The sequence below is a fragment of the Schistocerca gregaria genome, chromosome 6 (assembly GCF_023897955.1).
Source record: "Schistocerca gregaria isolate iqSchGreg1 chromosome 6, iqSchGreg1.2, whole genome shotgun sequence".
Lineage (NCBI taxonomy): Eukaryota > Metazoa > Arthropoda > Insecta > Orthoptera > Acrididae > Schistocerca > Schistocerca gregaria.
The window spans coordinates 318895632-318909020 of NC_064925.1; the positions used below are offsets into that span (position 1 = coordinate 318895632).

The 13389-nt window shown below is 40.7% G+C and overlaps 1 protein-coding gene across 2 annotated transcripts in view; it reads right to left on the reverse strand.

Moving 5' to 3' along the window:
* Window positions 1-481: 481 nt before the first annotated feature.
* The window catches only part of LOC126278379 (tetratricopeptide repeat protein 21B-like), a 268639-nt gene continuing 255731 nt past the window's right edge, over window positions 482-13389 (reverse strand). The window contains exons 19-20 of one of the 2 annotated variants that reach the window (XM_049978456.1): window positions 11952-12194; window positions 482-1797 (exon numbers count right to left, since the gene is read on the reverse strand). In XM_049978456.1, coding sequence (XP_049834413.1) covers window positions 1689-1797; window positions 11952-12194 — 352 coding nt within the window. In that variant the 3' untranslated portion in view covers window positions 482-1688. The remainder of the gene's footprint in view (window positions 1798-11951; window positions 12195-13389) is intronic. The other variant, XM_049978457.1, reaches the window with a different exon arrangement.

Here is a 13389-nt window from a genome sequence, read left to right on the forward strand (position 1 = left end):
ACCTCTTGGCAGGTGCGCATATAGTTGCACACAGCAGGCACACACTGTACTTCATTCAGAAAACTGAGAAAGCTAAGCAAAGAAACTGGCTATGTTCTAACATTGTCAAGTCAGCATCAGCAATGGAATACACTGAACAGTGGCACAATAGCTCAAGGTAATGGGATTGATAAAAAGGTGTAAAACCCATTGCTGTTGTACTTTTTACAACAGCATAGCTGCTGGGGGTTTAAGTAGGGATTGTCATTTATTGCTTCTTCTGCTGGAATGCTGATGTGAAGCCAAGGAGGACTAGGGTGTTCTCCTTCAGACAGTAGGCAATGACGAAATGTTACACAGTCTATCATTAAATCTTTAAAAAAAACAACCTAATGCCATTTCAGACAGCAAACAACAAGCTCCAAGTTCTTGAAACAGATATCAGTGGGCAATCAAAGAAACTCCATATACAACATTTCTAAGAGTATGAATGGAAAACAAATTATGGTGGAATGAACATTTTTAATCTACAAAAACAAGCTTTGAGGTTGATCTGTGGAGTTACATACTGAACATCTTGCAGGCATCTTTTCAAGATCATCTGCATAGTGACACTCAATATATCTACTCATTGACAATATTTGAATTCAACAACAAAAAGCTTTTCCTAACTACATTAGAGATTCACAATCATGGAACAAGGCATGAGCACAGTCTTCGCAAAGACTCAATAACTCTCAATACAGCGAAAAAATTGAGTTACCCAGCCCAGAATAAAAAGTGTTTACAATAAGGTTCCATGGATATTGTCATATATTTAAGAACAAACTGAAACACATTTTTTTTATAATTTTAATGAGTTTTTAGAGGTATTCATTAAGCAAAATATACATCATATTGCAAATTATACTGTAATATTGCTTACTGCATATGTATCATGTAATGTTTTGTGTCTTGTGTACATATTGTTTGCAGTTTTGTATGAACCAATAAGTATGGTAGACACTCAATTTCAACAACTGGACTGAAAATAATGATAATTAATACCCATACAGAAAATTTTTCATTTATACTTTTCTTTTTCTGCCTCTTTCTCTCCAAGTAATGTTGTATTCTTTGACTTGTCCTACTATACAGTACATCCATTGTTCTGAATATAATTTAACAATTTAACATAAATAAAAGTCAAATCAAGTCCAAAGCTCTAATATTTCATTCTCTTAGAAGTGCTTCAATTTTTACATCAAAAATTAAGTGCATTGCAATGTTTTAATGATTAAAAACAGAAACAAAATCCAGGTTCCCATGTATATAATATAAAAATGAGCTGCAGACTCCCAAACTTCTAAAGGTGACTTGTAGTGACTTTTTCTAGTTGTGATGATCTACTGTCACACAGTTTCAAATACTCAAGCGAACTACATATTTCCAATAACTTGCACACTTTTTTAAAAAGCTATATTTAATTTTATTTTGTATGATAACAACCTTCAGAAATATGTATTCAGTGTTCATGAGGGTGTCATAACAGCTAAATACAGAGAACACTAAAGACTTTTCAGGTAGAATGTAAAATACCATGTACAGAAGACAAATAACAGAACTGCGTAGTTCAATAAGCTTATAAAAGCTGCTTACTGTGTTAACTTAAATTATGGACGGATGTTCACAATGTCTCTCATTACAAAATCCATTAAGGCTGAGACAGATCAAGTTCTTAAATTATTACGACATTTTTCTAGAATATCCTTGCGTATACGGGGAAAATCTGGTTGCAGCTTAAGCACTTGCTGGCAGACATCAATGGCTTCTGCATACCTGTAAGAAAATATGCAAATAAAACAGCAAACATTAGTAAAAATTGCATCTCTATGGGAACAGATCATTACTGATCAAACGGAGATATAGCTGAGCAGCATGCCAGCACACAAGAAAGGAAAATAATCACTAAGTTTCCAGGTGATGTCCTTTGTGACCTAGGGAAATTATAGAAAAGCTAAATCAGGATGGCCGGGCACAGATTTCACCTTTCATCCTCCAGAATGTGAGTCCAGTGTGCTTAACCACTGCACAACCTCAGTGGGAGAAAGAGAAGGAGAACTATTAATTTTTCTATGAGTCTCTCTGCTCCTCAATCCTCCTCATATTCAAGAGTTTATACAGCTATTTTCCACAAAACACTTTATACACTTGTATGTCTACCAGTTTTTGAGAATAACCTTTTTCACAGTGAAATAAATTCCAGAAAGTAATTGATAAGTGTTCTTTTCCCAGGCCAGATCCTTCCGAAACAGCCATGAAAGAAATAGAATCACATAAACAAGGGGTGTTTGATAAGTGGTGCAACAATTTCTTTCTCCGCCAATTCTGGATTTAAAAAATTGTAATTTCATTTGTGACATCCTTAAACATTCATGCATAATCTCATGCATTTTCAATAACTGAACTTATGAAATTTGTTGTTAATAATCCAGCCCATGTCAAAAGTAAGAGCAGTGTGCATAGCTATAACACCAGGAGAAAGGATGATCTTCACTATGCACGGTTAAATCTGACTTTGGCACAGAAGGGGGTAAATTATGCTGCCACAAAAGTCTTTGGTCACCAACCAAACAGCATCAAAAGCCTGACAGATAGTCAACTCACATTTTAAAATAAATTAAAAGAAATTTCTAGATGACAACTCCTTCTACTCATTGGCTGATTTTTTAGATATAAATTAAGGGAGGGAAAAAAACTAACTTAAGCATTAAACAGAAAGAAACTTCCACATGGGAAAAATATATTAAAAATAAAGATTCCAAGACTTACCAAGCGGGAAAGCGCCGGCAGACAGGCACATGAACAAAACACACAAACACACACACAGAATTACGAGCTTTCGCAACTGGCAGTTGCTTCGTCAGGAAAGAGGGAAGGAGAGGGAAAAATGAAAGGATGTGGGTTTTAAGGGAGAGGGTAAGGAGTCATTCCAATCCCGGGAGCGGAAAGACTTCCCTTAGGGGAAAAAAAGGACAGGTGTACACTCGCACACACACACACATATCCATCCGCACATACACAGACACAAGCAGACATATTTAAAGGCAAAGAGTTAAGGGCAGAGATGTCAGTCGAGGCGGAAGTACAGAGGCAAAGAAGTTGTTGAAAGACAGGTGAGGTATGAGCGGCGGCAACTTGAAATTAGCGGAGGTTGAGGCCTGGCGGATATCGAGAAGAGAGGATATACTGAAGGGCGAGTTCCCATCTCCGGAGTTCGGATAGGTTGGTGTTGGTGGGAAGTATCCAGATAACTCGGACGGTGTAACACTGTGCCATGATGTGCTGGCCGTGCATCAAGGCATGTTTAGTCACAGGGTGATCCTCATTACCAACAAACACTGTCTGCCTGTGTCCATTCATGCGAATGGACAGTTTGTTGCTGGAAGGTGTACACAATCAAAGGGAGAGCCACATGTGAAAGCACCCACGTGATTTACCAACTGACCTGCCTGCACTGTGATGCTTTCTATGTGGGAATGACCAGCAACAAACTGTCCATTCGCATGAATGGACACAGGCAGACAGTGTTTGTTGGTAATGAGGATCACCCTGTGGCTAAACATGCCTTGATGCACGGCCAGCACATCTTGGCACAGTGTTACACCGTCCGAGTTATCTGGATACTTCCCACCAACACCAACCTATCCGAACTCCGGAGATGGGAACTCGCCCTTCAGTATATCCTCTCTTCTCGATATCCGCCAGGCCTCAACCTCCGCTAATTTCAAGTTGCCGCCGCTCATACCTCACCTGTCTTTCAACAACTTCTTTGCCTCTGTACTTCCGCCTCGACTGACATCTCTGCCCTTAACTCTTTGCCTTTAAATATGTCTGCTTGTGTCTGTGTATGTGCGGATGGATATGTGTGTGTGTGTGCGAGTGTACACCTGTCCTTTTTTTCCCCTAAGGGAAGTCTTTCCGCTCCCGGGATTGGAATGACTCCTTACCCTCTCCCTTAAAACCCACATCCTTTCATTTTTCCCTCTCCTTCCCTCTTTCCTGACGAAGCAACTGCCAGTTGCGAAAGCTCGTAATTCTGTGTGTGTGTTTGTGTGTTTTGTTCATGTGCCTGTCTGCCGGCGCTTTCCCGCTTGGTAAGTCTTGGAATCTTTATTTTTAATATATTTTTCCCATGTGGAAGTTTCTTTCTGTTTTATTTACATCGTCATTAATTTGAACCCAACAATTACGTTTGTTATTGTCTCTGTTGCATTTCGAAATCTTCTCTATCGTCTTACTTTCTCTTTTCGTTTGTACAAGAAGTTCCACTTTGTATTCATCTTCCATTTTTCCGTAATCTACCATACATTTTATCCTGCCTAATTATACTCAATAAGACGTAATTTACTTCCAAACCATAACCTAAAATTTTCAACGCTTTCAACATAACCGCTGCTATAAAATCCATTGTTCCAAGTTTACAAACATTTCGTGTAAACTCGTGAATACTATTTCACAGCTTCAGTTCCTTTCACCCATTACACAACCATCTCAGTTTTTTTTCCAACAACTTTCGTTTTATTTCCATTCCCGTTTTTCCCACAAAACCGATCATTTTCTAGCAGCTTCCCACAGGTTTACACGTTATTATTTCTTAATCAAACAATTGTTAGCCTCATTATCATAACCTGCCAGTATATAACCAGTCCTTTGAATACATTTACACACATATTCTTCGAGATTTTATTCAAAAATTTTTTTCGAATTTTATTTTATCGCAAATTATTTTTTCGAAACTTTTTTCGAAAAAATTTTTTTGTCGAAATTTTCTTGAATTTCTCGAAATTTTCTTGAATTTCCCCACCCTTTAACGTGATCTGGAGACAACATAACTACCCAACCTTTGCACCCATTGTTGTTCACCAACCTAAGTTCAGCACATGATCATCATAGCTCATCTCAAACCAACACTTTTTCGACTTTTTTCACACCTTTATCTCTCCCTATATAAATCTCTCTTTACTTTCACTTTAACCTCATATTACCCTTTCCACCTACCAATACCATGTCAACCTCACAACATCCCTACAACGACCCCATTAAATTTTATTTACATTCCCTCCGCAAACATGCCTTCACCCTAGCCAGATTACGCTCCCATATTTTATTTACTCAGGCTTGTCTGACATTTGGCATTACTCCCAAAGGCCTCACACTTAAAGTTCCCATCTCTGGCTGCAATCCTTCTTTCCATCAGTCCTTATACCAGTTCCAAACAGCACAATCCATAGCCCTCACCCGCCTAATCCTTCACCTATACATCGACTCGGCCAATGAACACACCCGTCAACTCCTATCCCAAATCAAAGTCCTCAATCTTTCCTCTCCCGCATCCACACCGGCTGTACATAGCATCCTCCTACAGGCCAACCGCAAATTAGAACAACATGCCACCCTCCACCTCAAAAAACTATCCAATCTCCTGGTTTCCCACCTCCGGAAAGGCAACTCACTCACCCTCCACAACCTTTCCAACAAACCTCAACCTCCTCTCATTGCACACAGACCCAGTCTCTCCCATCTACTCAATCTCCCACTTCCAGCTCCACTCCCCCCAACACCTCAAAATTCTAGTCAACACAATCTGGAACCACAACACCCCAATTCAGTAGTTAACCTTTCCTCCAAACCCCTCTCCCAATCCGAAACCTCTGTCCTATCCAAAGGCCTCACCTTCAGCCCCACTCCCAGGTTCAACCAAACTGCCCTTGTCAAGGATTTACTGTCCTACACTCGTAGTCTCTGCTGGAAATATCACTTTGCCACGAAGAAAAACAATCCTGATCCCACTCCTAATGATCCAACTCCCCAAGACACTATCCAAATTGAACCCTGCCTGCAACAGTTCCGTCCTCCATCACAGCGGGACCCACCTCCTCTTCCTCAAAATCACCCTCTCCAAACCTTCCAGGAATTTCTCACTTCCAGCCTTGCCTCTCAATCTTTCTTGAAAAACCTTAATCCTACTCCCAACATCACCACAGCCGAATCCCAGGCTATCCGTGATCTGAAAGCTGACCGATCCATCATCATTCTTCCGGCTGACAAGGGTTCCACGACTGTGGTACTTGATCGTCGGGAGTATGTGGCTGAGGGACTGCGTCAGCTTTCAGACAACTCTACATACAAAGTTTGCCGAAGTAATCCCATTCCTGATGTCCAGGCGGAGCTTCAAGGAATCCTCAGAACCTTAGGCCCCCTACAAAACCTTTCACCTGACTCCATCAAACTCCTCACCCCACCGTCACCTCGCACTCCTACCTTCTACCTACTTCCTAAAATTCACAAACCCAAACATCCTGGCCGCCCCATTGTAGCTGGTTACCAAGCCCCCACAGAACGTATCTCTGCCTACGTAGATCAACACCTTCAACCCATTACATGCAGTCTCCCATCCTTCATCAAAGACACCAACCACTTTCTCGAACGCCTGGAATCCGTACCCAGTCTGTTACCCCCAGAAACCATCCTGGTAACCATTGATGCCACTTCCCTATACACAAATATCCCGCACGTCCAGGGCCTCGCTGCAATGGAGCACTTCCTTTCACGCCGATCACCTGCCACCCTACCTAAAACCTCTTTCCTCGTCACCTTAGCCAGCTTCATCCTGACCCACAACTTCTTCACTTTTGAAGGCCAGACATACCAACAATTAAAGGGAACAGCCATGGGTACCAGGATGGCTCCCTCGTATGCCAACCTATTTATGGGTCGCTTAGAGGAAGCCTTCTTGGTTACCCAAGCCTGCCAACCCAAAGTTTGGTACAGATTTATTGATGACATCTTCATGATCTGGACTCACAGTGAAGAACAACTCCAGAATTTCCTCTCCAACCTCAACTCCTTTGGTTCCATCAGATTCACCTGGTCCTACTCCAAATCCCATGCCACTTTCCTAGATGTTGACCTCCATCTGTCCAATGGCCAGCTGCACACATCCGTCCACATCAAACCCACCAACAAGCAACAGTACCTCCATTATGACAGCTGCCACCCATTCCATATCAAACGGTCCCTTCCCTACAGCCTAGGCCTTCGTGGCAAACGAATCTGCTCCAGTCCTGAATCCCTCGACCATTACACCAACAACCTGAAAACAGCTTTCGCATCCCGCAACTACCCTCCCAACCTGGTACAGAAGCAGATAACCAGAGCCACTTCCTCATCCCCTCAAACCCAGAACCTCTCACAGAAGAACCCCAAAAGTGCCCCACTTGTAACAGAATACTTCCCGGGACTGGATCAGACCTTGAATGTGGCTCTCCAGCAGGGATACGACTTCCTAAAATCCTGCCCCGAAATGAGATCCATCCTTCATGAAATCCTCCCCACTCCACCAAGAGTGTCTTTCCGCCGTCCACCTAACCTTCGTAACCTCTTGGTTCATCCCTATGAAATCCCCAAACCACCTCCCCTACCCTCTGGCTCCTACCCTTGCAACCGCCCCCGGTGTAAAACCTGTCCTATGCACCCTCCCACCACCACCTACTCCAGTCCTGTAACCCGGAAGGTGTACACAATCAAAGGGAGAGCCACATGTGAAAGCACCCACGTGATTTACCAACTGACCTGCCTGCACTGTGATGCTTTCTATGTGGGAATGACCAGCAACAAACTGTCCATTCGCATGAATGGACACAGGCAGACAGTGTTTGTTGGTAATGAGGATCACCCTGTGGCTAAACATGCCTTGATGCACGGCCAGCACATCTTGGCACAGTGTTACACCGTCCGAGTTATCTGGATACTTCCCACCAACACCAACCTATCCGAACTCCGGAGATGGGAACTCGCCCTTCAGTATATCCTCTCTTCTCGATATCCGCCAGGCCTCAACCTCCGCTAATTTCAAGTTGCCGCCGCTCATACCTCACCTGTCTTTCAACAACTTCTTTGCCTCTGTACTTCCGCCTCGACTGACATCTCTGCCCTTAACTCTTTGCCTTTAAATATGTCTGCTTGTGTCTGTGTATGTGCGGATGGATATGTGTGTGTGTGTGTGCGAGTGTACACCTGTCCTTTTTTTCCCCTAAGGGAAGTCTTTCCGCTCCCGGGATTGGAATGACTCCTTACCCTCTCCCTTAAAACCCACATCCTTTCATTTTTCCCTCTCCTTCCCTCTTTCCTGACGAAGCAACTGCCAGTTGCGAAAGCTCGTAATTCTGTGTGTGTGTTTGTGTGTTTTGTTCATGTGCCTGTCTGCCGGCGCTTTCCCGCTTGGTAAGTCTTGGAATCTTTATTTTTAATATAACTTAAGCATTAGTGTCACACAATATTTTGTGTAATGTAATATCTTGTACAGACATCTTTCATTAACCTGACACGTTCCACATCATTACGAAGTGTCGTATTCATGATCTATGGAACAAGTATTAATCTAATCTAATCTAATCTGAGAGTGCTATGACCAGTCTTCAAAATGACATCTGGAACTGAGATGTATTCCAAGGATAGCACAGTTATTGAACTCCTTTTGGAGGAAAACTAGACCATCACAAACATTCACAGAATTTTTACAGACACAGGCAATGGATAAACACATGGTAGGCCTGCTAAGGGAAGAGTCTGTAGTGAACAGAAGAAGGAGAAGGAAATCTGCTGTGAGCCTGCAATGTTGCAACACGTGCACACTGTGATTCAGGGTGACCAATGAATGACAATAAGCAACTCAGTGTTCAACTTGGCATCTTTACTTGCAATACTGACACATTTGTCCGCTAGGTATCACATTCAAAGGTTTGTGCCTCTTAGGATCCACTAAACCTCACTGAATATCATAAAGAAGAAACAAGGAACATCTGCACCTTACTGTGTGTTTGTTACGATGTTGATGGAGATGATTCCTTGTCAAATTTTGCCACAGAGCAGAAACAAAGCTTCACCATTTTGAGCTTGAAATAAATTGGCAACCCATGTAGTGGAGTCACACAATGTCTTCTTTGAGGGAAAAGTTCAAAACAGTACCCTCAGCTGGTAAAATCTTCTGGGACTCTGAAGGGTTATTCTCTTCAGTGTCCTCCCTCATGGTCAACCAATCAACTCCAAAGTGTACTGTGAGACTCGTAGGAAATTGAAGAAATGATTACAGTGTATTGATAGCCACAAAAATGTGAACTCCTTCACAATTACATAAGGTCATGCAGAAGTCTGCACATCCATTCCAAGAGAAGGTCATAAAATTTCAGTGGACTGTTCTTCCTTGTATGCCCTACAGCACAGGTGCTGCACTTCTGACATACATCTCTTTGGCCCACTGAAAGACGGACTCCAAAGAAGCACTACTGGAATGATGGGGAAGTTATTTATGGAGCAAGAAATTGGCTGAATGTGCAGACTATGCACACCCTCACATTAAGATGGCATAATGCCACAGAAACGAATGGAGATTATGATGAAAGACAGAGTTTTATAACTGAAGAAATGGGGAACAATTTGGTGTATTTATATCATGAATAAAACCATTCTGCTTCGAGGATATAATGAGTTGAATTACTTACTGTACGACCCTTGTACAATTATTACTGTATTTATCAGAATACAAATGAGAATTATTGCACTAAATTACAAAATAAATACAGAAAACTAATAACTTTTCAGATACAATCTGGCGATTACTTACCTTCAGAAGGTGAAAAGTGTACTGCTGCTGATAGCTACACATAAAAGCAAAAAAGCACACTATCCTTGCTCTCACTGCTAGTTCCTTCCTCAGGAAAGAGAAAGGGACAAGCTGTGAAAGGCTCAGATCACTTAGACACCCCCCCCCCCCCCCCAAAAAAAAGAAAACAACAATGAAATGAAACGAGCGTATGGCATTGTTGGCCGAGAGGCCCCATCCAGGGAAGTTCGCCAGCCGAGTGGAAGTCTTATTTCAGCGGACACCTCATAGGGCGACCTGCGTGTCAGTGACGAGGATGAAATGATGATGAGGACAACACAACATCCAGTCCATGAATGGAGAAAATCCAAACCCGGCTGGGAATCAAACCTGGGCCCAATTCATGGGAGGCAAGCATGTAACCAGCCAGCTAGGCAGGTGGACAGACCCGAGGATAAGAGGAATCACCTACAGTGAGGATCAGGGTCTGCTCTGAAAGCTATGATGGTTTGTCAGCAATTCTGTCTCATAATTTAAAAATAAATACAGATGAATATATAGTTGATACAAAGTAATTAAGAACCTTGTACCCAGTTAATGATGTTTCAGTATTCAACCAAATTGATTCATTCTTACATGATATGATTTCTAGATTATCAACAGTGTTCTTCCAGGGAAACCCTCTATAACAAACTGTTCTGTTATCATAAAGGTGGTCATCTTCAGAGTTTCATTTGTGCTTTATTTAATTACACAATAAAGGACACTGTTGGTCCCGTACAGTAACAGTTGCCTTGGACCAACAATCTCTTTGGTAGTTGGCCACCAAGGACATCAGCTTTTGACTTCATACAAATTCATTTTGCCTCTTGTTATTCTTTCTTCCAGTCCTTCTTCTATTCAAACATATCTACTAACAATTGTGTCACTTTCTTATATGCTGATCTCCATGACAAAGCCTCTTTTAAAAGACAGAGTCTTAGAGCCTATGTTATATACATTTGACATTATATCATCAGCTAAGGGCAATCTGAATTGTTATATTATTCTGAAATATCAGGTACGCCAAGATAGCTTGAAAATCTTTTTATTGATTACCGGTTTTGACAGATCCATGCTGTCATCATTGGATCTTGTAACAGCCCAGATCTGTTGAAACTGGTATTCAGTCAGAAGATTTACAAGCAATCTTGGCTTATCTGGTATTTCAGAGTAACATAAAATATAACTCTTTTCATAATTTCCTCCACTCATTCAAAAGCAGAGTTCTTTTATGAGGATGGAACAGGCAAATATTTTAGAGAAAGCCAACTGATGGAAGCTGACTGAGTAGTTAAACTGACTGCTCCTCAGAGATACATTCAGCTGTACAGAACTCTAAAAAATATGTTTGTTTTCTAGCCATACTGCTGAACATTGTTCAGCAGCAAAGAAAACAAGAGCAAGGAAAGATTTATCTGTCCCTAAGAGATTCATGCAAGTTTGAAAATATCCAGGTGCGACCAGTGTCCTTTGGTAGTGTTATACAAATGATTATGGCATTTTTGGGTCTCACTGTTATCTCACATCATAACTGGCCCAAAACCTGGATTTATCTAATAGATATCAGTTTATAAGACAAATGGAGAAACACAGTCCTGATTTGGAAATATTGGGCCTGAGTTACCATCTGACACAGTACTCAAACCATTTGTTTAAATTTTTTATTAGTTCACTTTCAAAATCCTTCTCACTAGACAGAGATTAGAAACTGAAAACCCTGTCTGCATATTAAAACTTGTGACAGCTCAGCATGAGTGCTAGCAATATGGACAATAGCTATTCAGGCAAATAGAATGGCTTGCCTAAACAGATAAAGCTCACCCACAAAGCAGTTGACTAATGTCTGTAGTTGGGCTCTCAATTACTCACATTGTGTACTGTATGGAAGGTCTGAGCTTAACTGAAACTCAGTTACTTTTGTACATTATTTAAGACTGTTCTTGTATTCATGATGATGTTTTTGAAACTGGCATTGCAGCCTGGCCTGGTAGTTGACTTTCTGTGCATGATGAACTCTGTATGTGAAACAATATTGCACAAATAAAACAAGTGTTAAAGCAGATTACTAAACAAAGGAATTTACAGTTTTTTTATTGTGTAACTACATTTTGTAAAGCTGGTAGAACCATGCATCTTTCTCTTCAGTTACTAAGCCACAGAAAGAAGAAAGCATAATCAAGCAAAGTGAAGTTTCAGTTTATATCAGAGGAGAAGTTACAAGTTCATTCTACATTAAATTGTACTTATCATATCAATGCGTACATTATCATGAGTAATAATGACTTACCTTTTTGCTTTCATGTGACAGAAAGCCAGTTTGCTACCAAGCACAGGATTAGACCGCCTACTGAGAACCCATGCTGTAGAATAGCTCATGGCAGCATCTCGGTACCGCTGTTCTGTTTCTGCAGCTTGGCCAAGCAATTCATGCGCACGCACGCAACCACGGTTATGTCGCAAGACACGAGCTAATAATTCAGAAGCTCCAGAACTAGTGCTACCTTGTGCTTCAGCAAGTGTCAACCAACACCTAGAAGTTTGCAAAGTTGCTGAGTTACATAGCCAAAGAATTTATTTTGCTGCTAATATAAGGACATTCACATATTTGACATAATTGTTCCAATAATATGAAAGAAGTCATTCAAGAAATTGAGTTCTCAAGAACTGGATGCTTTTTCTGAAAATAGAAGATACACATATTAAAGTTATCTGATTCTTGAAGAGAACTATTCTTTATGTTGCCACTTACATTTTGCTTTTTTCCATTTTCAGGTATTACATATGATGCTATCTGAAACTTAAGGGCTATAGTTTCTTTTCATATCATCACACAAATGAGCTAAGTATATGGGTTTGCCTTAAGAAACAAATCATGCCTGTAAGTAGAGTAACACAAGTCAAAGAAATTACAGCACTTGCTGAGTTTTTATATTAACGGAGAGAGAATAAACTAGTCTGGAAGAACATATATAATCAAAAGGAGGAATACTGAATAACATGAAGATATCTGAGCAACATAGTACTATATTTGCCGAGATATCTGAGCCTCAAGTTCAGGAAGATCCCAGCAAGTTCTATGTAGAACATCCAATTTACATTTCTGGTCATATGGCATGGACACCCTGTAAACAATTGTTGCACAATTGTTCCAAGCAGATGCTCACACATATAGCACAAATCTGTTTCAGACCATCCTTCATAACAAAAATAAATGATGCTGAAGCTTTATTTAGTATTGATGACAAATATTGGAAAATTATGTTCAAATATAGATGACTAGAAGATGAAAATGCAGTCCAACAAATGGGCTTTGACAAAAGATTTTATCACAAAGTGGGGTGAGATCTACAGCTGTTAGACTGAATTGAACTGAACTTAATTTTATTTGATCCTTTAAAATTACATGATGTACCGTGAATGTAGTTGTAACATCACTGATTATAAGTAATAATATATACAAATTTAATGTGATAAATACTCTTCAACACTCTCAAGATTCCTTCTACAGCAGATAGTCTTTGAAGTTCTTTGAAAACTTAAAAGTCATGTAGATTGTAATGCAGATTTTTAGGCAGACTTCTTAGTAATCTGACACCTGACTACGGGTCCTTATTCATGCATTGTCAGTCAGTGGGGTACACTTCGTATGTCATTCTTCCTCCATGTGCAGTGGGTGTGTACCTAGCATTTATAGGCCACTTTGCACTATCTTTTGTGAAATATAT